The 19905-nt window shown below is 45.6% G+C and overlaps 1 protein-coding gene across 1 annotated transcript; it reads right to left on the bottom strand.

Annotated features, from left to right (window-relative positions):
* Nucleotides 1-1129: 1129 nt before the first annotated feature.
* On the bottom strand, nt 1130-18957 carry LOC120856192 (cytochrome P450 4A24-like). Its single transcript, XM_040231241.1, has 10 exons — nt 18763-18957; nt 15181-15322; nt 14552-14596; nt 13971-14098; nt 12919-13043; nt 11865-11977; nt 11365-11514; nt 4230-4294; nt 4043-4119; nt 1130-1719 (listed from the first exon to the last, which is right to left on the bottom strand). The coding sequence occupies exons 1-10, from the start codon at nt 18955-18957 to the stop codon at nt 1524-1526; spliced, it is 1236 nt and encodes a 411-aa protein (XP_040087175.1). The 3' UTR covers nt 1130-1523.
* Nucleotides 18958-19905: the final 948 nt, after the last annotated feature.

Raw genomic sequence — 19905 nt, 5'->3', positions numbered from 1 at the left:
AGCCTGAGGCCCTGCCTGAGAGGAAGGGCTGCCAAGGGACTGGAGAGAAGGCCAGCCTGGACTCTGCTCAAATCTCATTTGGAGTGAAGAAGCCCCTTGTGTCTAGTCGAGTCTGTAACGTCTTCCCTGCTAGCACAGGGTGGGTGCTGGCTGGGCCCCTCTACAGATGTGGTGAGGAAGCCACCATGGAAGAGCAGGGGGATCCTTCCCCAACAGGTGCTGGTGTGAGCATCTTCCCTCTGAGCCTTTGGAGACAAGCCCTTTCTCCTGCCTCAGCTGTCATGGGGGCTTCATGCGCCAGGCAGCGTGTGGGGCATGAGGGACCTCAGGGTGTGAGGCTGCAGTGGGGCCAGACACACTTTCCCTGCTGGGGTTCCAGCCCCACAGAGCAGGTGTCATCTCCCCTCCTCCTCTCCACTGTCTTCCCTCCACTTCTTTCTCTTTTGTTTCATCCAGCTCCTTTCAGAGAAGACAAGTACACTCCATATGATGCTGTGAACTTTATTAAGGGAGAGCAAGAGAGGGGAAGCCACATGATTGACACATGGGTAGGCCCACATTGGACAGAGCCAGAGACAGGCTGATGGTGGTCACACAAGACTTAACACGTCCAGCAATGCCTGCCCAGGTGTCCTCATCCTAATCACCAGTTAGGAGAACAAGTCTGTCTTATCTGAGTTGTTCATCTAATCACAAAGTCTTGGTGAAAGAAAAAGTGATGTGAAGACAGAAGCAGAGGGACATTTAAGATGCTGCTTGATTCACATAGGGAGGAGGACCCAGGAGCCAAAGAATGCAAGGATTGCAGTGCTAGATGCAGAAAAGGCAAAGGGTGGGACCTTGTCCTAGATCCTTGGAGGGGGAGCCCACCAACATCTTCCTTTTCCCAGGGAAACCCACTTCAGATTTCTCACTCCAGAGCCTTCAGAGAATAACTTTGTATTGTTCTAAGTCTCTAAGATATTCTTCCCTGTGCTCAGTCAAGTCCAACTCTTTGCCATCCTGTGAACTGCAATCTACCAGGCTCCTCTGTTCACGGGATTTCCCAGGCAAGAATACTGGAGTGGGTTGCCATTTCCTTCTCTAAAGGATCTTCCTGACCCAGATATTGAACTTGAGTCTCTGGTGGCTCCTAGATACCAGGTGGGTTCTTTACCCTGTGAGCCATCAGAGAAGCCCCAAGTCCCTAAGCCAATGGTAAATTATTTTAGAAGCAAATATATGTGAATTCAGGGTCAGACAGGCAGGCAGAAGGGGAGAAACACAGGAGAGAACAGACAGACTGGAGGGTGTCGGGTGATCAGGATTCCAGTGGACAGTGAGAGATACAGGTGGTCAGAGACAGATGGAGAGACAGCAGAGAGGGAGCCTGGACAAAGGTGAGAGGAGAAGGGCAGAAAGTCTGCTGCTGGGCAGGAGGCAGGACATGAGGCAAGCTGGTAGAGGGCAGACAGAAGCAGGAAATGGGCAAAAAGGCAAGGACAGGGAGAGTGACAGCAGGACAGGATGGCGGGCAGGGGCCCTCAGAGCTTGTCCTTGTCTCCACCTGGATCAGACAGCTTCCTGAGCTGCAGGTGGATCCCATTTGCGGATCTCAGCACAACGACTGGCGTGGGCACAGGGCTCCTGGTGGGATCCGGTGAGAGCTCAAAGCGAAGCAAGGTCAGGGCCACGGCCACCTTCAACTCATTCATGGCAAACTGCTTCCCGATGCAGTTCCTGGGTTGGGAGATAAAAAGGAAGAGAGCAGAGGCTTCTAACCCCTGCTGAGCACAGGGATTCAGGGCTCTCCTCCACATGGCCCAGCCCTGATCCCTTCCTTACTCATCACACTGAACTTGACAGCCAAGCCTTGGGCCAAACTCTCCCCCTGACCTATAACAAAGCCCACCTCTCTAAGGACTGTCTCCAACCTCCTACTTCTGCTCTCAGCAGGAAATCCTGTTGGGGAGCATCAGTGCTCTAAGTCACAGAGTCAAGTCAAGTGGATCGAGAACTGTGAACTAGTACTTTACTCACTCATCCATGGGCAATTCCTGGTTTCAGGTCAGGCCAGGGCACTGTATGGGGCAAGGTGGACACCCTCTCAGGACCTTACCACTTACGGTGGACAGACAGGCTGCCCAGTTCCCAGAGATGACGAGACAGGGTTGTGTAAGGAATCAGAATGGCAACACGAGGCTTCCTGGTGGGACATGGGTTAACGACCCTAACCAGCTGACCATTTGCCTCACAATTAATGGTCTGGCTTCCTATCCCCCTCAGCCCCTCAGTCAATCTAACTTTGGAACATTCCATTCTAATCTAGAAATGATCCTCCTAACCATCCCTTGGACTCCTCATCTGGCCTTTTCAGCCTCCATTCCTCCCCTCTCTCTAAACCCACAGTATCTCCAGGCCTGCTATGTTCTGCACCACAGGGAAGACATGTCCCAATGCCTTAGTTGCATCACTGCCCTCTCTGGATTATTTTTACTCACCTGGGGTCTGTCCAGCTCCTTTTTCTGACTCATCAACTGTTGAGGTCCCCTCTCCTCGCCTCTGCCATCCTTATGCTGAAGGCTCAATCCAGTGACCACCACCCACCACCCTCACCCCCTCTGCACTCTCACCACTCTCACCTCCTCTTCCCACTCGGGACCCTCAAGGCTCCAATGCGTGTTAACTCAAGGACACAGCACATCCAGTGCCCAGCATAGTGCTGGATCATGGATCCTTCCACAGTCTGCCCAATGAATGAATGAGTGAAAGAGTGGATGTGTGAATGATGTCTGTCTTGAGTAGACATGTTGATTTGTTGACAGTGAGCCCTGGGGGAGGACAGTGTTATCATCTTTGTGTTCCCATCTCCTAGCACAGGTCTTGGCACACAGAGACATGCTTTCATATTTAAACAATATTAATTGAATAGAAAACAACTCAAATGGACTGAGAGTATAACAAATATTCATTCTGACCTAAAATCAAGCTGCCTAGTCTCCCCTTTCCTCTAGTGGCAGCTGCGTGATGTGCAGCCATGTCTACAAGGAAGGACTGGACCCTGGTGTAAACCAAATCCTAGAAGCAATTCAGGAAGACAATTTGCTTCAAAGCTGTTCTGTGAATGCTGATTCACAGTTGAAATTTTCCCAGAACTGTAGAGTCAGAAAAAGCTTGTTTCTACTAAGTTACAAAGTCACTGAAGTTATTATTTTAGGGGAAGTTCTGTAGCCTTTAAGATCTTTAGTCATTTAGGAATGTATCATCCAGGTTAATAGCTATTTCAAGGGTGCTTTATACTTTACATACAAGGGACTTTACAAATGCTTCTCAAATAAAGAATAATTTTCTCCCAAAAGCTGACTTGATCATCCTCCACTTTACTCTTTATCTTGCTAACATTAGATTCTGTAGACTCTGAGACTATGATATATAACTTCTGCTATTATATAAAGAATTTTGGTAACAGGAAAATATGTCATGGTTATATTAATATGAAGTCAAAATTATGTCAGATGTACTGTAGAACTAGAGAACACACTCATGACTGTGAAACTTATTCAAACAACAACTATGACTGATCACAGACATGACTTGAAGCCTCAGGACATGGAAGGCAACTGATATTCGAAACCCATGCAAACACAATAGATACAGTGAGAGGTGGACCGGTGAATTAAGTAGAAAGGCAGTAGGCTGACTAGTAATGTGGGAACAGAGGAAACCATCTTTTAAGGTGACTGAAATTGCCCAAACCAAACATGTGTAGTTTAACTTTCAAGAAGACTTCTAATGTTAAGATGTCATACTCCTAAAGTGAGGAAAACCCTGGATACTTTGGATCAGTCACTGACACGGAAATGATGTCAGTCCTTGTGGATATCAGGAGGTCAACGTCATTGTGGCAGGCCCTAAAGACCTTCTTGTACATGGAGACCCACGCCTCCTTCTCAATACATCAACACATGAGGACAGAACTGCATGCACCGCATACGAATGTAGACAGTCACACACAGCAGGGAGCAACCAGTGACACCTGCTTCCCCCAGTACAGAGGCCTCACCTGGACCCTCCTGAGAAGGGCAGGAAGGCATGGGTGTGTCGAGTAGAACCTGCTGCAAACCGGGATGGGTCAAACACCTGCAGAGAGAACAATGGGGGTCAAACTCCTCACATCAATCCACAGAGCAGGAGCAGGAGCGGCTGGTGTGGAGAGAGCATCCCATCCCCTCCTCACACCACCAACTTGCCTCCGGGTTCGGCCACACATTTGGGTTGTGATGAAGTCCATAAAAGGAGAGGGAGACAAAGATTCCTGTGGGGCAGAGAGGAGAGAAAGAAGCCTGATGGTCCCCATGAAGCAGGGGGAGTATGTCTTCACAAAAGTCCTGGGAACCACCATGGGAGCACCCTCCATCACTCTGAATGAAATGATGTTCTTGCAAGACAGGTGGGCTGGGCATGAAAAAGCACATGAGCTCTGGTAGGAGTAGGTGACCAGGACCCAGGACTGAGAAGTAAGAGAATTGGAGGCTTACATTTAGGAGCAACTCAGGTGACAACTCACATTTATCAAGTGCCATCATGACCCTGGGGAATGTGCAGTAACTCATTTAATCCTCACACAGCCCTCAAGGAAGGCAGTTCTATCCCCATGAACCAATGAAGCACCTGAGCCTCAGAAAGGTTAAGGGATGGGTCTATGATTGCACAGCCAAAATGGGGAAGGGCTGGGATTCAGACCACTGTGAGGTGAATCAGTGGGTGGCCTCCAGCCATGGCAGGGCTCTCAGACTTCATCATCAGCTGCTCTCTGCCACCCACCAGAGGAATCCTCAGAGACTGGACTATCTGACCCATGACAGTGGAGTCCCTAAGCTCCCTTCTTTACTTAGATCCATGTGGAAAAAGCATGCTTCCCCCTGCTTCTGTCTGCTTTTCTCTTAAGTCTTCATGTTTCAAGGAATTATAGTTTTAGTTTCCATTATAAGACCACATTCAAGGGTTAACATTTGTTTATTGAGCTTTTGTTGCATTCAAGTTCTGTGTGAGTCATGTTTTTAATTGGATGTTGCTAGCTGTACAATGTTGTGTGTGTGTGTGTGTATGTATATGTATATATATATATACATACATACAGAGAGAGAGAGAAATAGCAACCCACTCATTTTTTAAATTGGATGTTACTAGGACTAGATCTGATAGACAGAGTACCTAATGAACTATGGATGGAGGTTCGTGACATTGTACAGGAGACAGGGATCAAGACCATCCCCATGGAAAAAGAAATGCAAAAAAACAAAATGGCTGACTGAGGAGGCCTTACAAATAGCTATGAAAGGGAGAGAAGTGAAAAGCAAAGGAGAAAAGGAAAGCTATTCCCATTTGAATGCAGAGTTCCAAAGAATAGAAAGGAGAGATAAAAAAAAATCTTCCTCAGTGATCAATGCAAAGAAATAGAGGAAAACAACAGAATGGGAAGAAAGACTAGAGATCTCTTCAAGAAAATTAGAGATAACAAGGGAACATTTCATGCAAAGATGGGCTCGATAAAGGACAGAGATGGTATGGACCTAACAGAAGCAGAAGATATTAAGAAGAGGTGGCAAGGATACACAGAGGAACTGAAGTGGAGATAGGCAACCTTCCAGAAAAAGAATTCAGAATAATGAAAGTGAAGATGATTCAGGATTTCATGAAAAAAATAGAAGCAAAGATTGAGAAGATGCAATGAACTGTTGACCAAAGACCCAGAACAACTAAAGAATAAACAAACAGAGATAATAATACACTAGAAGGAATCAGTAGCAGAATAAATGAAGCAGAAAAATGGAAAAATAACCTGGAGGACAGAATTGTGGGAATCACTGCTGTAGAACAGACTATAGAAAAAAGAATGACAAGAAATGAAGACAGCCTAAACATCTGCAATGTAGGGGTCTCAAAATGAGAAGAGAGAGAGAAAGGACCAAAGAAAATATTTGAAGAGATAATAGCTGAAATCTTCCAGAACATGGGAAAGGAAATAGTCAACCAAGTTCAGGAAGCACAGAGAGTTCCAGAAAGGATAAACTCAAGGAGGAATACATGGAAACATATAGTAATCAAACTAACAAAAATTAAAGACAGATAAAATATTAAAGACAACAAGGGGAAAACAACAAATAACATACAAGAGAACTCCCACCAGGCTATCTGCTGATTTTTCAACAGAAACTCTACAAGCCAGAATGGAACAGCATGTATTTAAAGTGATGAAAGGGAAGAAGATACAACCAAGAATACTCTACCCAAAATGACTCTTCTTCAGATTTCAGGAAGGAAAAAAAAGCTTTCCAGACCAGACAAGAAAAAGTTAAGAGAATTCAGCACCACGAAACCAGCTTTAAAACAAATGCTAAAGGAATTTCTCTAGGTAGGAAACACAAGAGAAGGAAAAGACCTACCGAAAATAAATCCAAAACAATTAGGAAAATGGTAATAGAATCATATGGGCTCAATAAAGGACAGAAATGGTAGGGACCTAACGGAAGCAGAAGATATTAAGAAGAGGTGGCAAGAATACACAGAAGAACTATATAAAAAAGATCATCACGACCAAGATAATCACGATGGTGTGATCACTCACCTAGAGCCAGACATCCTGGAATGTGACATTAACTGGGCCTTAGGAAGCACCACTACGGACAAAGCTAGTGGAGGTGATGGAATTCCAGTTGAGCTATTTCAAATCCTGAAAGATGGTGCTGTGAAAGTGCTGCACTCAATAGGCCAGCAAATTTGGGAAAACTCAGCAGTGGCCACAGGACTGGAAAAGGTCAGTTTTCATTCCAATCCCAAAGAAAGGCAATGCCAAAGAATGCTCAAAACTACCACACAATTGCACTCATTTCACACGCTAGTAAAGTAATCCTCAACATTCTCCAAGCCAGGCTTCAACAATACGTGAACCGTGAACTTCCTGATGTTCAAGCTGGTTTCAGAAAAGGCAGAGGAACCAGAAATCAAATTGCCAACATCTGCTGGATCAACAAAAAGCAAGGGAGTTCCAGAAAAACATCTATTTCTGCTTTATTGACTATGCCAAAGCCTTTGACTGTGTGGATCACAATAAACTGTGGAAAATTCTGAAAGACATAGAAATACCAGACCACCTGACCTGCCTCTTGAGAAACCTATATGCAGGTCAGGAAGCAACAGTTAGAACTGGACGTGGAACAACAGACTGGTTCCAAATAGGAAAAGGAGTACGTCAAGGCTGTATATTGTCACCCTGCTTATTTAACTTCTATGCAGAGTACATCATGAGAAATGCTGGGCTAGAGGAAGCACAAGCTGAGATCAAGATTGCCGGGAGAAATATCAATAACCTCAGATATGCAGATGACACCACCCTTATGGTAGAAAGTGAAGAGGAACTAAAAAGCCTCTTGATGAAAGTGAAAGTGGAGAGTGAAAAAGTTGGCTTACAGCTCAACATTCAGAAAACAAAGATCATGGCACCCATTCCCATCACTTCATGGGAAATAGATGGGGAAACAGTGGAAACAATGTCAGACTTTATTTTTCTGGGCTCCAAAATCACTGCAGATGGTAATTGCAGCCATGAAATTAAAAGACGCTTACTCCTTGGAAGAAAAGTTATGACCAACCTAGATCGCATATTAAAAAGCAGAGAGATTACTTTGCCAACAAAGGTCCATCTAGTCAAGGCTATGGTTTTCCAGTGGTCATGTATGGATGTGAGAGTTGGACTATAAAGAAAGCTGAGCACTGAAGAATTGATGCTTTTAACTGTGGTGTTGGAGAAGACTTTTGAGAGTCCCTTGGACTGCAAGGAGATCCAACCAGTCCATCCTAAAGGAGATCAGTCCTGGGTGTTCATTGGAAGGACTGACGCTGAAGCTGAAACTCCAGTACTTGGGCCACCTGATGTGAAGAGTTGACTCATTTGAAAAGACCCTGATGCTGGGAAAGATTGAGGGCAGGAGGAGAAGGGAACGACACAGGATGAGATGGTTGGATGGCATCACCAATTCGATGGACATGAGTTTGGGTGGACTCTGGGAGTTGGTGATGGACAGGGAAGCCTGGCATGCTGCGGTTCACGGGGTCTAAAGAGTCAGACATGACTGAGTGATTGAAATGAACTGAACTGAATAGAATCATACATATCAATAATTACCTTAAATGTAAATGGATTAAATGCACCAACCAAAAGACAGAGACTGGCTGTGTGGATGAAAACATGTGCATATATGCACTTCCACTTACCACATCTCTCTGCTTACTCCCTGAATTTTAGGTAATTATTTTAGTGTTGTTGTTGTTCAGTCACTCAGTCAGGTTCAACCCTTTGCCACCCCTAGAACTGTAGCACACCAGGCTTTCCTGTTCTACACCATCTCCCGGAGCTTGCTCAAACTCATGTCCATTGAGTCAGTGATGCCATTCAACCATCATATCCTCTGTTTTCCCCCTCTCCTCCTGCCTTCAATCTTTCCCAGCATCAGAGTCTTTTCTAATGTGTCAGCTCTTTGCATCAGGTGGCCGAAGTATTGGAGCTTCAGCTTCAGCATTGGTCCTTCCAATGAGGATTCAGGAGTGATTTCCTTTAGGAATGACTGGTGTGATCTCTTTGTAGTCCAAGGGAATCTCAAGAGTCTTCTCCAATACCACAGTACAAAAGCATCTAGTCTTCAGCTCTCAGTCTTCTTTTTGGTCCAGCTCTAACATCCATACATGACTATTGGAACAACCATAGCTTTGACTAGATGGACCTTTTTCAGCAAAGTAATGTCTCAGCTTTTTAATATTATACAGTGGAAGTGACAAATAGATTCAAGGGATTAAATCTAATAGAAGAGTGCCTGAAGACGTATGGCAAAGGTTTGTGACATTGTACAGGAGGCAGTGACCTATAACAACCCCAAGAAAAAGAAAGGCAAAAAGGCAAAATGGTTGTCTGAGGAGGCCTTACAAATTGCTGAGAGAAGAAGAGAAGCAAACAGCAAAGAAGAAAAGAAAAGATATACCCATCTGAATGCAGAGTTCCAAAGAATAGCAAGGAGAGATAAGAAAGCCTTCCTCAGTGATCAATGCAAAGAAATAGAGGAAACAATAGAATGGGAAAGACTAGAGATCTCTTCAAGAAAATTAAAGATATCAAGGGAACATTTCATGCAATGATAGGCATAATAAAGGACAGAAGTGGTATGGACCTAAGAGAAGCAGAAGATATTGAGAAAAGGTGGCAAGAATACACAAAATAACTATACAAAAAAAGATCTTAATGACCCAGACAACCATGATAGTGTGATCACCTACCTAGAGCCAGACATCCTGGAGTGTGAAGTCAAGTGGGCCTTAGAAAGCATCACTATGAATAAAGCTAGTGGAGGTGATGGAATTCCAGTTGAGCTATTTCAAATCCTGAAAGATGGTGCTGTGAAAGTGCTATACTCAATATGCCAGCAAATTTGGAAAACTCAGCAGTGGCCACAGGACTGGAAAAGTCAGTTTTCATTTCAATCGCAGAGAAATGCAATGCCAAAGAATGTTCAAACTACCACACAATTGCACTCATCTCACACACTAGCAAAGTAATCCTCAAAATTCTCCAAGTGAGTCTTCAACAGTATGTGAACCGTGAACTTCCAGATGTTCCAGCTGGATTTAGAAAAGCTAGAGGAACCAGAGATCAAATTGCCAACATCTGCTGGATCATGGAAAAAGCAAGAGAGTTCCATAAAAACATCTATTTCTGCTTTATTGACTATGCCAAAGCCTTTGACTGTGTGGATCACAATAAACTGTGGAAAATTCTGAAAGACATAGAAATACCAGACCACCTGACCTGCCTCTTGAGAAACCTATATGCAGGTCAGGAAGCAACAGTTAGAACTGGACATGGAACAACAGACTGGTTCCAAATAGGAAAAGGAGTACATCAAGGCTGTATATTGTCACCCTACTTATTTAACTTCTATGCAGAGTACATCATGAGAAACGCTTGGCTGAAAGAAGCACAAGCTGGAATCAAGATTGCCGGGAGAAAGATCAATCACCTCAGATATGCAGATGCCACCACCCTTATGGCAGAAAACAAAGAGGAACTGAAGAGCCTCGTGATGAAAGTGAAAAAGGAGAGTGAAAAAGTGGCTTAAAATTCAACATTCAGAAAACTAAGATCATGGGATCTGGTCACATCACTTCATGGCAAATAGATGGGGAAGCAATAGAAACAGTGACAGACTTTATTTTCTTGGACTCCAAAATCACTGCAGATGGTGATTACAGCGATGAAATTAAAAGATGCTTGCTCTTTGGAATAAAAGCTAATACCAACCAAGACAGCATGTTAAAAAGCCAAAAATCACTTTGAGATAAATGTCCATTTGTCAAAGCTATGTTTTTTCCGGTAGTCATGTATGGATGTGAGGGTTAGACCATAAAGAAAGCTGAGCACTGAAGAATTAATGCTTTTAAACTGTAGTGTTGGAGAAGACTCTTGAGAGTCCCTTGGACTGTGAGAAGATCCAACCAGTCAATACTAAAGGAAATCAGTCCTGAATATTCATTGAAAGGACTGATGCTGAAGCTGAAGCTCCAGTACTTTGGCCACCTCATGCAAAGACCTGATTCATTGGAAAAGACCCTTTTGCTGGGAAAGACAGACAGCAGGAGGAAAAGGGGATGAAGGTTGGATGGCATCACTGACTCGATGGACATGAGTTTAAGTAATCTCTTGGAGCTGGTGATGGACGGGGAATCCTGGTGTGTTTCAGTCCATGGGTTACAAAGAGTCAGACACAATTGAGTGACTGAACTGAACTGATGTCTAAACCTACATTCCTTCCCTGCAAATGGTTCATCAGTACTATTTTTCTAGATTCTATATATATGTGTTAATATATGATATTTGTTTTTCTGTTTCTGAGTTATTTCACTCTGTATAACAGGCTGCAGGTTCATCCACCTCACTGCAACAGACTCAGTTTCATACTGTTTTATGACTGAGTAATATTCCCTTGAATTTATGGACCATATCTTCATAATCCATTCATTTGTCGATGGACATCTAGTTTGCTTCCATGTCCTGGCTGTTGTAAATAATGCTGCAATGAACACTGTGGTACACGTTCTTTTTTATTTCCAGGGTCTCAGGTTATATTCCCAGTAGCGGCATTGTTGGATATATGGTAGTATTATTCCTACGTTTTTAAAGAAAAACATTTTTCAAAACTCATTTAAACTAGTGGGTAAATATTATCTTCTGGTAGAAAAAAATCAGAGCATACTGCAACTGGGAAAGCACATGTGGATTTCTGGTTTACCACATGGTCCTACAGAGTACTTAGCTGAGTGGTGAGGTGAAGTTCATACCTGCAGGTAAGGAGCGTCCATCAGGGAAGGTGATGGGCTTGCTCAGCTCTCTGGCAATGACTGGTATTGGTGGATAGAGTCTCAGTGCCTCCTTGATGCACATGGTGGTGTAGGGCATCTGGTCCAGGTGATCCCTGCAAGGAAGCCCATCTGAGAGCAGGCAGGACTGGACAAGCAAGGATTCTCTCTAGCTCAGGTGGGACAGGGTTCTTTCATCTCCTGGACACTCACCAGGTGATGGAGGTGCCATCCCCCAGGAGGCTCAGGATCTCTTCCCTGCATCTCTGCTGATGCTCAGGGTGGGAGGCTAGAGCATAGAGGATCCAGGAGATGCCACTGGCTGTGGTGTCATGGCCCTCAAACATGAATGTGTCCACTTCGGCACGGAGGTCCTTGTCAGACAAGCTGCTCCCATTCTCCATCTGTGGAGGCAGGGCCAGAGTGCAGGGTCTGCCCTTCCTGTGTGCTTCTGCCCAAAGGCTCAGGCCTCTCTTGTCTACACTCACTCTGGCAAAGAGGAGGATGTCCAGGAAGTCCAAGTGCCTCCTGCTCCTCACCTTCTCCAGCTCTCCCTCCTTCTGCAGGTGAGCCTTCCTCTCCTTGATCACTGCATCTGTCCCAGAACAGTGGTTCCCAGCCAGAGCTGAGGACTCTGGGGGCCCATATGCAGCCCCACCATAGCCCCATCTGCCCCTCAGGCCCAGTCTGGGTGCCAGGTGGATGAGGTGGGTGGCACTGGGTGAGCATGTCAAGACTGAGAGCTCCAGCGACACCTACTTCAGGCGGCAATCCCTGAAGTAGCACAGCCTGTGGGGGCTCTGCCTGAATGCTGCTGGGAGGGGCCTCACTCAGTCATCCCCAACCCGGTGACACCCCGACCTCTGGGTTCCCAGTCCCTGCAGCAGGAGGGTGTGAGCCAGCTCCTGAAGAGGAAGCAGGAGTCTGGGCTCTGCCTGAAGAATCAAGGCCAGGCCCTGCCATATGTGCCTGATGAAGGTGTGTAGAGCAGCCCACAAGAAGGAGGGGAACCTGTGTGTTGATGGGCGATCTGGCAGGCCTGGTGGTTCCGGCGGCCTTCAGGGGTCAGCCTGTAGATGAGGTCGTTCTGGTGGAAAGCATTCCGCAGTCGGGAAAAAATCAGATGACTGAGGTCCCTGATGGCCTGGATGTAGGACTGGGAGTTCCTGAAGGGAGAGGATGCAGAAGAGACTGGAGCTGAGGGAACCTCTGTCCTAGAGAGGAACTGGGGCTCTGGGTCAAGGATTCCTCAGTCAGTGGAGACAGGCAGCACTGAGGTATTGCCATTTCTGTCTTAGCCCGAGGAGCCCCTCAGTATTTACAAGTGGCCTGAGGATCCAGGCTTCTCCCTGTGTAGGAAACTGGAACTAGTGATTGAGTCAAGAATAGTCTGGGTAGAATTTGACTTTGGTCCATGTCTCTCTGCAGAACTTTTTTTTTGTGCTGAGAAACCTTAACACTGCCCTTACTGCCTCTCAGGTAAGTCATTCCCAGATGGTGAGAAAAGGACTCTGCCGTTGAAGAGCTGTCACTGACCTGTCCGTCTGGACGCTGCCCTGGTGACTGAAGGCGCACTTCATGATGGTGTCCAGGGTCATCAAGGAGACATGTCCAAAGATCTCCAGATGTGAGTCCTGGCTGACAAGCTCCTCCCACTTGTCCTGTGGAGGGATGGGGATTGACCCTATTCTGCTTCCCCAGAAGTCCTGGTTTTCTCTCTGTCTGTACATCTTCAGATGAAATTTCCTCATTTTCTAAGCAGACTTGTTTTAGCAACTTAGGGCTGTAACACACGTGTATAATGTAATGCCTATTTCTTTGAACCGTTACTATATAATAGTTGTATTCTCTTCTAATATCCTAATTAATTATGAATTTTAGGAATAATTTATGATATTAACCAGCTTGTGGCTGAGCAGAAAGCATAGTCGGGGGAGAATATTTGTCCTGAGGTCAGATCTGGACAAGTGTTATCAACACTACAAAGCAAATATTTCAAGGCAAGGAAAAGCTAAGGTGGCTCTAATGGGGCTCCTATAAGGGGCACGATCTACTCAATTCCTTTCATTTATTTAATGTAACCTAAGACCAGGTGATACCCAGTCCAGATCAGAGGTGATGTTTGTGAAGGCCCAGCTCTGTGAGTGTAGACCTGGACTCATTTCCTCCCATGAGTGGCTCAGTGATGTGCAGAATCCATGGAACCCAGGCCAGAGCCCACCTGTGTGGCACCCTAGGATGTCCACTCTGCCACCGAAGCTGCCATTGCCCAGGCCAGCCAGGGCCAATTTGCACTGACCTCCTTGATCTACTCCCCTGTGTTCAAACATGGAGATGGGAGAAGAGTGGACCCTGAATACACCATGGCCCTGATTTCTCTTGGTGAGGAGAAAATTATGGATCCAAGCTGGAGCCTAGATGTTCCTCTGTCCCACCTAGCTTTAATGAGTGCTCTCTCGTACTAAGTCATGAGTGCGTCATTCTGTGGGGCTCTATTCAGTGGGTGCCTGAGGGACGTAAGTGTCTGATAGTGGACTTTGTCAGCTGTGCTGGATTCTAGCGCGTATGGTGACAAGGGGTGGACTCACCAGCATCACTCGGACAGAGTTGGCCATGATTCCCACATAGGGCTTCAGGATGTCATAGTGGAAGGCTGGGGTCAGCATCCGCCGGTGCTGGAACCATTTTTGCCCCTCCAACAGCAGCAAACCTGTCCCTGAACCACGGATGGGTGTGTATGGGCACTGGGGAGAGTGGGGCCAACTTGGGAGGAACCAAGGGTGTCAGGAGAAGGCTCATCATGGGCAGGGGTGGGAAAATCCAGTACATTTTAGGGATGTGAATTTCCAGTATGTCTGTCCATAGGATGTGATTATAAGAGCAGTGAGATAGAGGTTGAAAAAGAGTAGGTGAACAGGTGATCAAAGGACTCATCGAAAAGTTAGACTGGAAACATTAGTAAAGACAGAAAAGTTATAAAAAAGAAGCTTAGGTAAAAGGAGGGCTACAGCACCATTACAAAGGCTGAGGGTTTTATTAGCAGAAGAGAAATGAGGTTTGATTGAGAGATGAGGGTGCCTGGCACCTGTTGTTCTCCATTTACGCAAAGAGACCGCTCTTGTTTAACCTAAATGGTGGGTGGTCTGCAGTTGTATTTAAATGTACTTACCAATCCAGGAATTCAAGTATTTGGAGGATCTATGAGGCTTTGGATCTGAAAGGTATAGAAGGAATGTGGATGGCAACAAACTCTGCAAGGAGCCTCCAGAGCAGCTGAGGTCTAGACCATGGACTCCCTTCCTTGCTTGGTTCTTATCAGATGACAATCTTTCTGAAACCACAACACTCTTGCCTCCCATCCCTGACTCTCTCTGTCCTGATAGTCATTGTGGTCCCAGGAAGGGAGGCTTGGTGCTCCAGAGCAGAACACTCACAGGACTAAGATGGTGAATTGCCCTGAAACATAAACTCAGTTCACTGCCAGAGAATAAGGAAGAACCTGTGATTTTTCTACAGCGTGTGGTCATCTGGCCATCTCATGACACAGAAGAGGCAACAATGAGAGGTGCCCAACCTAGATTAGTGTGGACAGGGAATCATCTTCCAGTTCTGGGATCATCTCAATTCATTTGTAAAAAGTAAGACATAAAAGAGAAACCCTAGTCTCGGTTATGGTTGGGAGGGTGTTTGGAGGAGTTCAGGCCTTGATGTCTGAAGTGTCAGTCTCTTGTGGAATTTCACACCCAGGGACATGTACTCAAATGACAGATTGTCTCCAGCTGAGGGTTTCCTTCTCACCTGATCTCCCTAGGACCATCTTCATGTAGTCAGGGTCGTAGACAGATACTAAGGCACTTGTGCCCCACAGCCAGCGAACACAGGCCCTTGGGTATTTCTCTACCCTTTCCAGTAGCAGTGGCAGCTCACTCTCCTCTTGGAACTGTCACCAAGGAAAAGATAAGTCAATAATGCCTTTCTTTTTGTTTTGGAGCTGAAGTCAGGGTGAAGGGCTGGAAGGGTACCAGATTATCATTCTGGACCCATCAGCAGAACTAAGAGTTTAGAACTATTTCTTCTGACCTGGAATCTCATCCAACCTTGCAGGCTGTCCATCACTGTCCTAAGATTGGATTCTGTCCCATGTCGGGTAGAGGTATGGGCCAACACTACAAACTGCCTACAGAAACTTACATCAAAGAAAATTACTTGGTTTATGAAAATTTTGGAAATCATTTGTTGCTTGAGCAACTGATGATAATTTCTATCACTTGGTAAGCAGTGTTGTCATATGGTTCAGTTCAGTTCATTTCAGTCGCTCAGTCGTGTCTGACTCTTTGCGACCCCATGAACCACAGCACGCCAGGCCTCCCTGTCCATCACCAACTCCCGGAGTCGACCCAAATCCATGTCCATTGAGTTGGTGATGCCATCCAACCATCTCATTCTCTGTTGTCCCCTTCTTCTCCTGCCCTCAATCTTTCCTAGCATCAGGGTCTTTTCAAGTGAGTCAACACTTCGCATCAGGTGGCCAATGTACTGGAGTTTCAGCTTCAGCATCAGTCCTTCCAATGAACACCTAGGACTGATCTCCTTTAGGATGGACTGGTTGGATCTCCTTGCAGTCCAAGGGACTTACAAGAGTCTTCTCCAACACCACAGTTCAAAAGCATCAATTCTTCGGCGCTCAGCTTTCTTTATAGTCCAACTCTCACATCCATACGTGACCACTGGAAAAACCATAGCCTTGACTAGATGGATCTTTGTTGGCAAAGTAATGTCTCTGCTTTTTAATATGCTGTCTAGGTTGGGCATAACTTTCCTTCCAAGGAGTAAGCATCTTTTAATTTCATGGCTGCAGTCACTATCTGCAGTGATTTTGGAGCCCAGAAAAATAAAATCAGCTAGTATTTCCACTGTTTCCCCATCTATTTGCCATGAAGTGATGGGACCAGATGCCATATGATTAGATTTATTTAAAGAATGAATAGATTATATCTTAAAAATTAAATTTATATATTAATTTCATTTTGCCATACCAGTCACTACACACATTTAATATTATCCCAGCATACATGTTGATGTTTCTTAATAAGAAAGATTGTTTGGAATGTATATGGCTAAGTGGAAAAAAGTAAATACCACATTGTGTGTATATATTATTATTTTTCATATCGAGTGTATGCACAGTTGTAGGACAGATTCTGAGTGTACATATATGAGAATGGTATTGAAATAAGATTTTGATATGTGGATTTTTAATCTCTTTTTCATTGACTGTCAGAAACTTTTGTACACTTACCACCGCTTAGAGGAATCTTTGTAAACTCCTGACTATGGACCACCAAGGTGCTTCCTTTCTGTCTCTACTCTTGCCCTAATGCGGTGGCAACTCCACAGATGCATTGCTCTGCCTTCAAGATGCTGCTTCCAGTGCTTCTTGCACTGGCTCCACCTGCTCATCTTCCAGGTCTTTGCCCATGTTCTTCCCTCTACCTGGTGGCCTGTCCTCTGGGCCACAGAGCAACTGCCTTTCCTCAACTTTGGAGACTCAGTTTGTTTTGTCACCTCTAGATTTCTCATCAACAATTGGTCCCAGGTGTGTTTCATGTAGTCAAATTGTCTTCACTTCAATGACTCTGTGTAACTCAGAGCAACCCTCTGCCCCTTTGCTATCTGATCTCTGCCTACATTCTTCTGCCATCAGAGCTCCCCACCTTTGAGGCAAATTGTACTGTGGGTCACGTTCCTTCGCTGAGCCTGTGTTTACTGAGCATTTACTTCATGCCAGACACGGATTTAAAGTACTAAATTAGGATGTGGCTGTAGATGCCCATCTGTTTGGACCCTACAGGCTAGTGGAGGAGACTGAGAGATTAGGTGGCCAAAACAGGAGCGGGTCATGAAAGTGTGATGTAGGGAAGACAAAGCCTATGGGGAAGCTTTGGGGAATAGGGTCTAACTCAGAGCTGGATGTTAGAAAAGTCTTATTCCTGCACTTGCTATTATTTGATTCATAATTTACCAAGATGATTTCAAGATAGAAAAATGAACCAGAGGTAGGCTTTCCAGAAGAAGCTCATAGTTATGATCTTGCAGAGAGAAATAGCTGAATCCAGTTACCACTGACTTGTGAGAAGGACATCCAGAGAAAAAGAGTTGTCCTCTCCACTCCTGGGAGACCCAGAATGAAAATGACTTGGGCCTGGGGCTTGTGAGAAAGTCAGGTGACGGATGAGATCATTCCAGGGCGAGGGCACATGGGGAGCCAAGTCCCAGAGGCTGGAATGCACAGGCAGGTGAAGAGGACCTTGAGCGACCCAAGGTGCTGGAGATTAGGAAGGAGAGGGGAGAGAGGTACTGGGCCAGCCTGCATGGGGCTTGGGCTGCTTCTACTTCTCTTTGTCTCTACTCTGCTCTAATCGTGCTGCAAAGAAAGAGGCCTCAGATCTGTTCAACTTGTGATTGTCTCCTAACAATTGTTTAAGCCACAAACCCTTGGTGAGCCATTTCCATATGGCCCCTGACTTTGCCCTGAGCTCCCCGAACCTCTAGGCAAGTGCTGCCCCTCCCAGCCTGCAAGCTGCTCCTTTCCCTCCTGCCTCTCCCTCCACGTAATGGACTGACACTGCTCTGTGCAGGCTCTGGGCTGGGTGCTGAGGGTGAGGGGGATTACAGGCTCAGTTCCAAGAGCTCATAGTTCAGAGAGAGGACACCAAACAGACAGTTCTCCTCACCTAACCCCATCCCAGGAAACTGTTCCTGCATGACAGCAACTTGTCAGGAATTAAGCACTATAATTACATGCCAGGCAAAATCCCTCAGTCCTAAGAAACCAAGCCAGTTTTTTCTAATACCTGAAATAACACGACCCAGGAGGTGAGCCTCTTTTCCTGTGACCCGCACTGTCTTAGATTCCTGTGTGTTGTCTCCACACACAGTGAACCCACAGGGCTGATCCATCAGACTGATGTCTGTGCTCCCAGGCAAGCTCGGGGCCAGGCAGGGAGCATGCAATTGAGTGATGAGCAGGGAAACATCTAGAAGCCTCTTCTGTGAGGACAGTTGAAGCTGCTCTGCCTGGAGAGCAGGGAGAGTCAATAAGGAATAACCATTGTCTTCAAAGAGCAGGGTTTCCAGGACAGCCTGAGATCTCCCTGAGGAAGGGGTGTCTGACAGACTCGAGGACACCAGCACAGGGCCTGGGAGGAGTGAGCCCCCAGGACAGGGTGAGGGGCCTAGATCTAAGAGATAAGCTGTGTTACTTCGTGGGGCCATGTGATGGTCACACAAAAAGGCTTTGTCCCATGGACTAACTGACCATGACCATCCCTTGCTCCAGCCCTCCCTGCCCTCCCACTCCCCCATCCTGCTCCATCCTACCTCTTTCTTGTGTCCGTAGAACCAGTGGGAAGGAGGAGATGGGAACTGATGAAGGGCTTTGAGCAGCCACTGTCTGCGCAGGTAGAGCTGTGCCACCTTGAGCATAAGCAGAACCAGGCCTAGCAGGGAGACCACCTGCAGGAGCCCAGAGACCCCGCCCAGGGCTCTGGTGGGGCTCAGCTCAGAGACACTCATGATGCAGTGGCTTCTGGATCGTTGACTGCCTCTGACTGTGGCTGACCTTCCTGGAGCACCTAGCTTAGTCTGGGAGGATCTCCCCGCCCACATAGGGGAGGGTGAAGGTGAAGGCAGATCTCACACCTGGGCCTCCAGAGTTTTTTTGTGTGTTTGCCTTTGGTTTTATTAAATGTAATCTCTCGTATGTTACAAAATGTAGAGAATAAAAAAGAGAAGATAGTATTTATAACTTGAAGGGGGAGTTTGGGTTGTTCCAGGATCCTGCAAACTATCAAACTATTACATGTTTATATTTTTTTGAAATAATTAGACAATTTGAAATAAAACAGAAAAGTAAATGTTTTCTGAAGTTTCCCTTCCTGATGGCTGAGTTCCCTAGATGTTCCCCTGAAACTATCATACATTGTTAACTGACTATGTTCCAGTACAAAATTGGGCTGGTAGTTCAAACGGTAAAAGAATCTCCCTGCAATGCAGGAGACCTAGGGTTCAATCCATGGGTAGGGAAGATTCCCTGAAGAAGAGAATGGCAACTCACTCCACTATTCTTGACTGGAGAGTTCCATGGACAGAGGAGCCTGACAGCCTATCTATAGATATCTATAGATAGATGTCTAAGAGGAAAGGCTGTCAGAGGAGCCTGATATCTAGATATCTATCCTCTTAAATTTTAAGTGTGTAATACAGTACTATTTTCTATCCCAAAACAAATTTGCAATTTGGGGTTGCAAAGAGTTGGACACAACGAGAGACTAATACTTCCTTTTCAATATAAAATAAAAAGGTTTAAAAAAATGCAGATAAAAAATGCTCAGACATTTCTTTTTTTTTCCCCAGAGCTCCAGATATGTTTCTAATGAGCAGTCACGTTTAAAAACAACTGGACTATATGATGATTTTTATTTTTATCTCATTTTTTCACTTTTTCTATTTCATATTCAGTGC

Source organism: Oryx dammah, unplaced genomic scaffold (assembly GCF_014754425.2).
Source record: "Oryx dammah isolate SB20612 unplaced genomic scaffold, SCBI_Odam_1.1 HiC_scaffold_28, whole genome shotgun sequence".
Taxonomy (NCBI): Eukaryota; Metazoa; Chordata; class Mammalia; order Artiodactyla; family Bovidae; genus Oryx; species Oryx dammah.
This window is presented reverse-complemented; position numbering and strand designations above follow the sequence as displayed.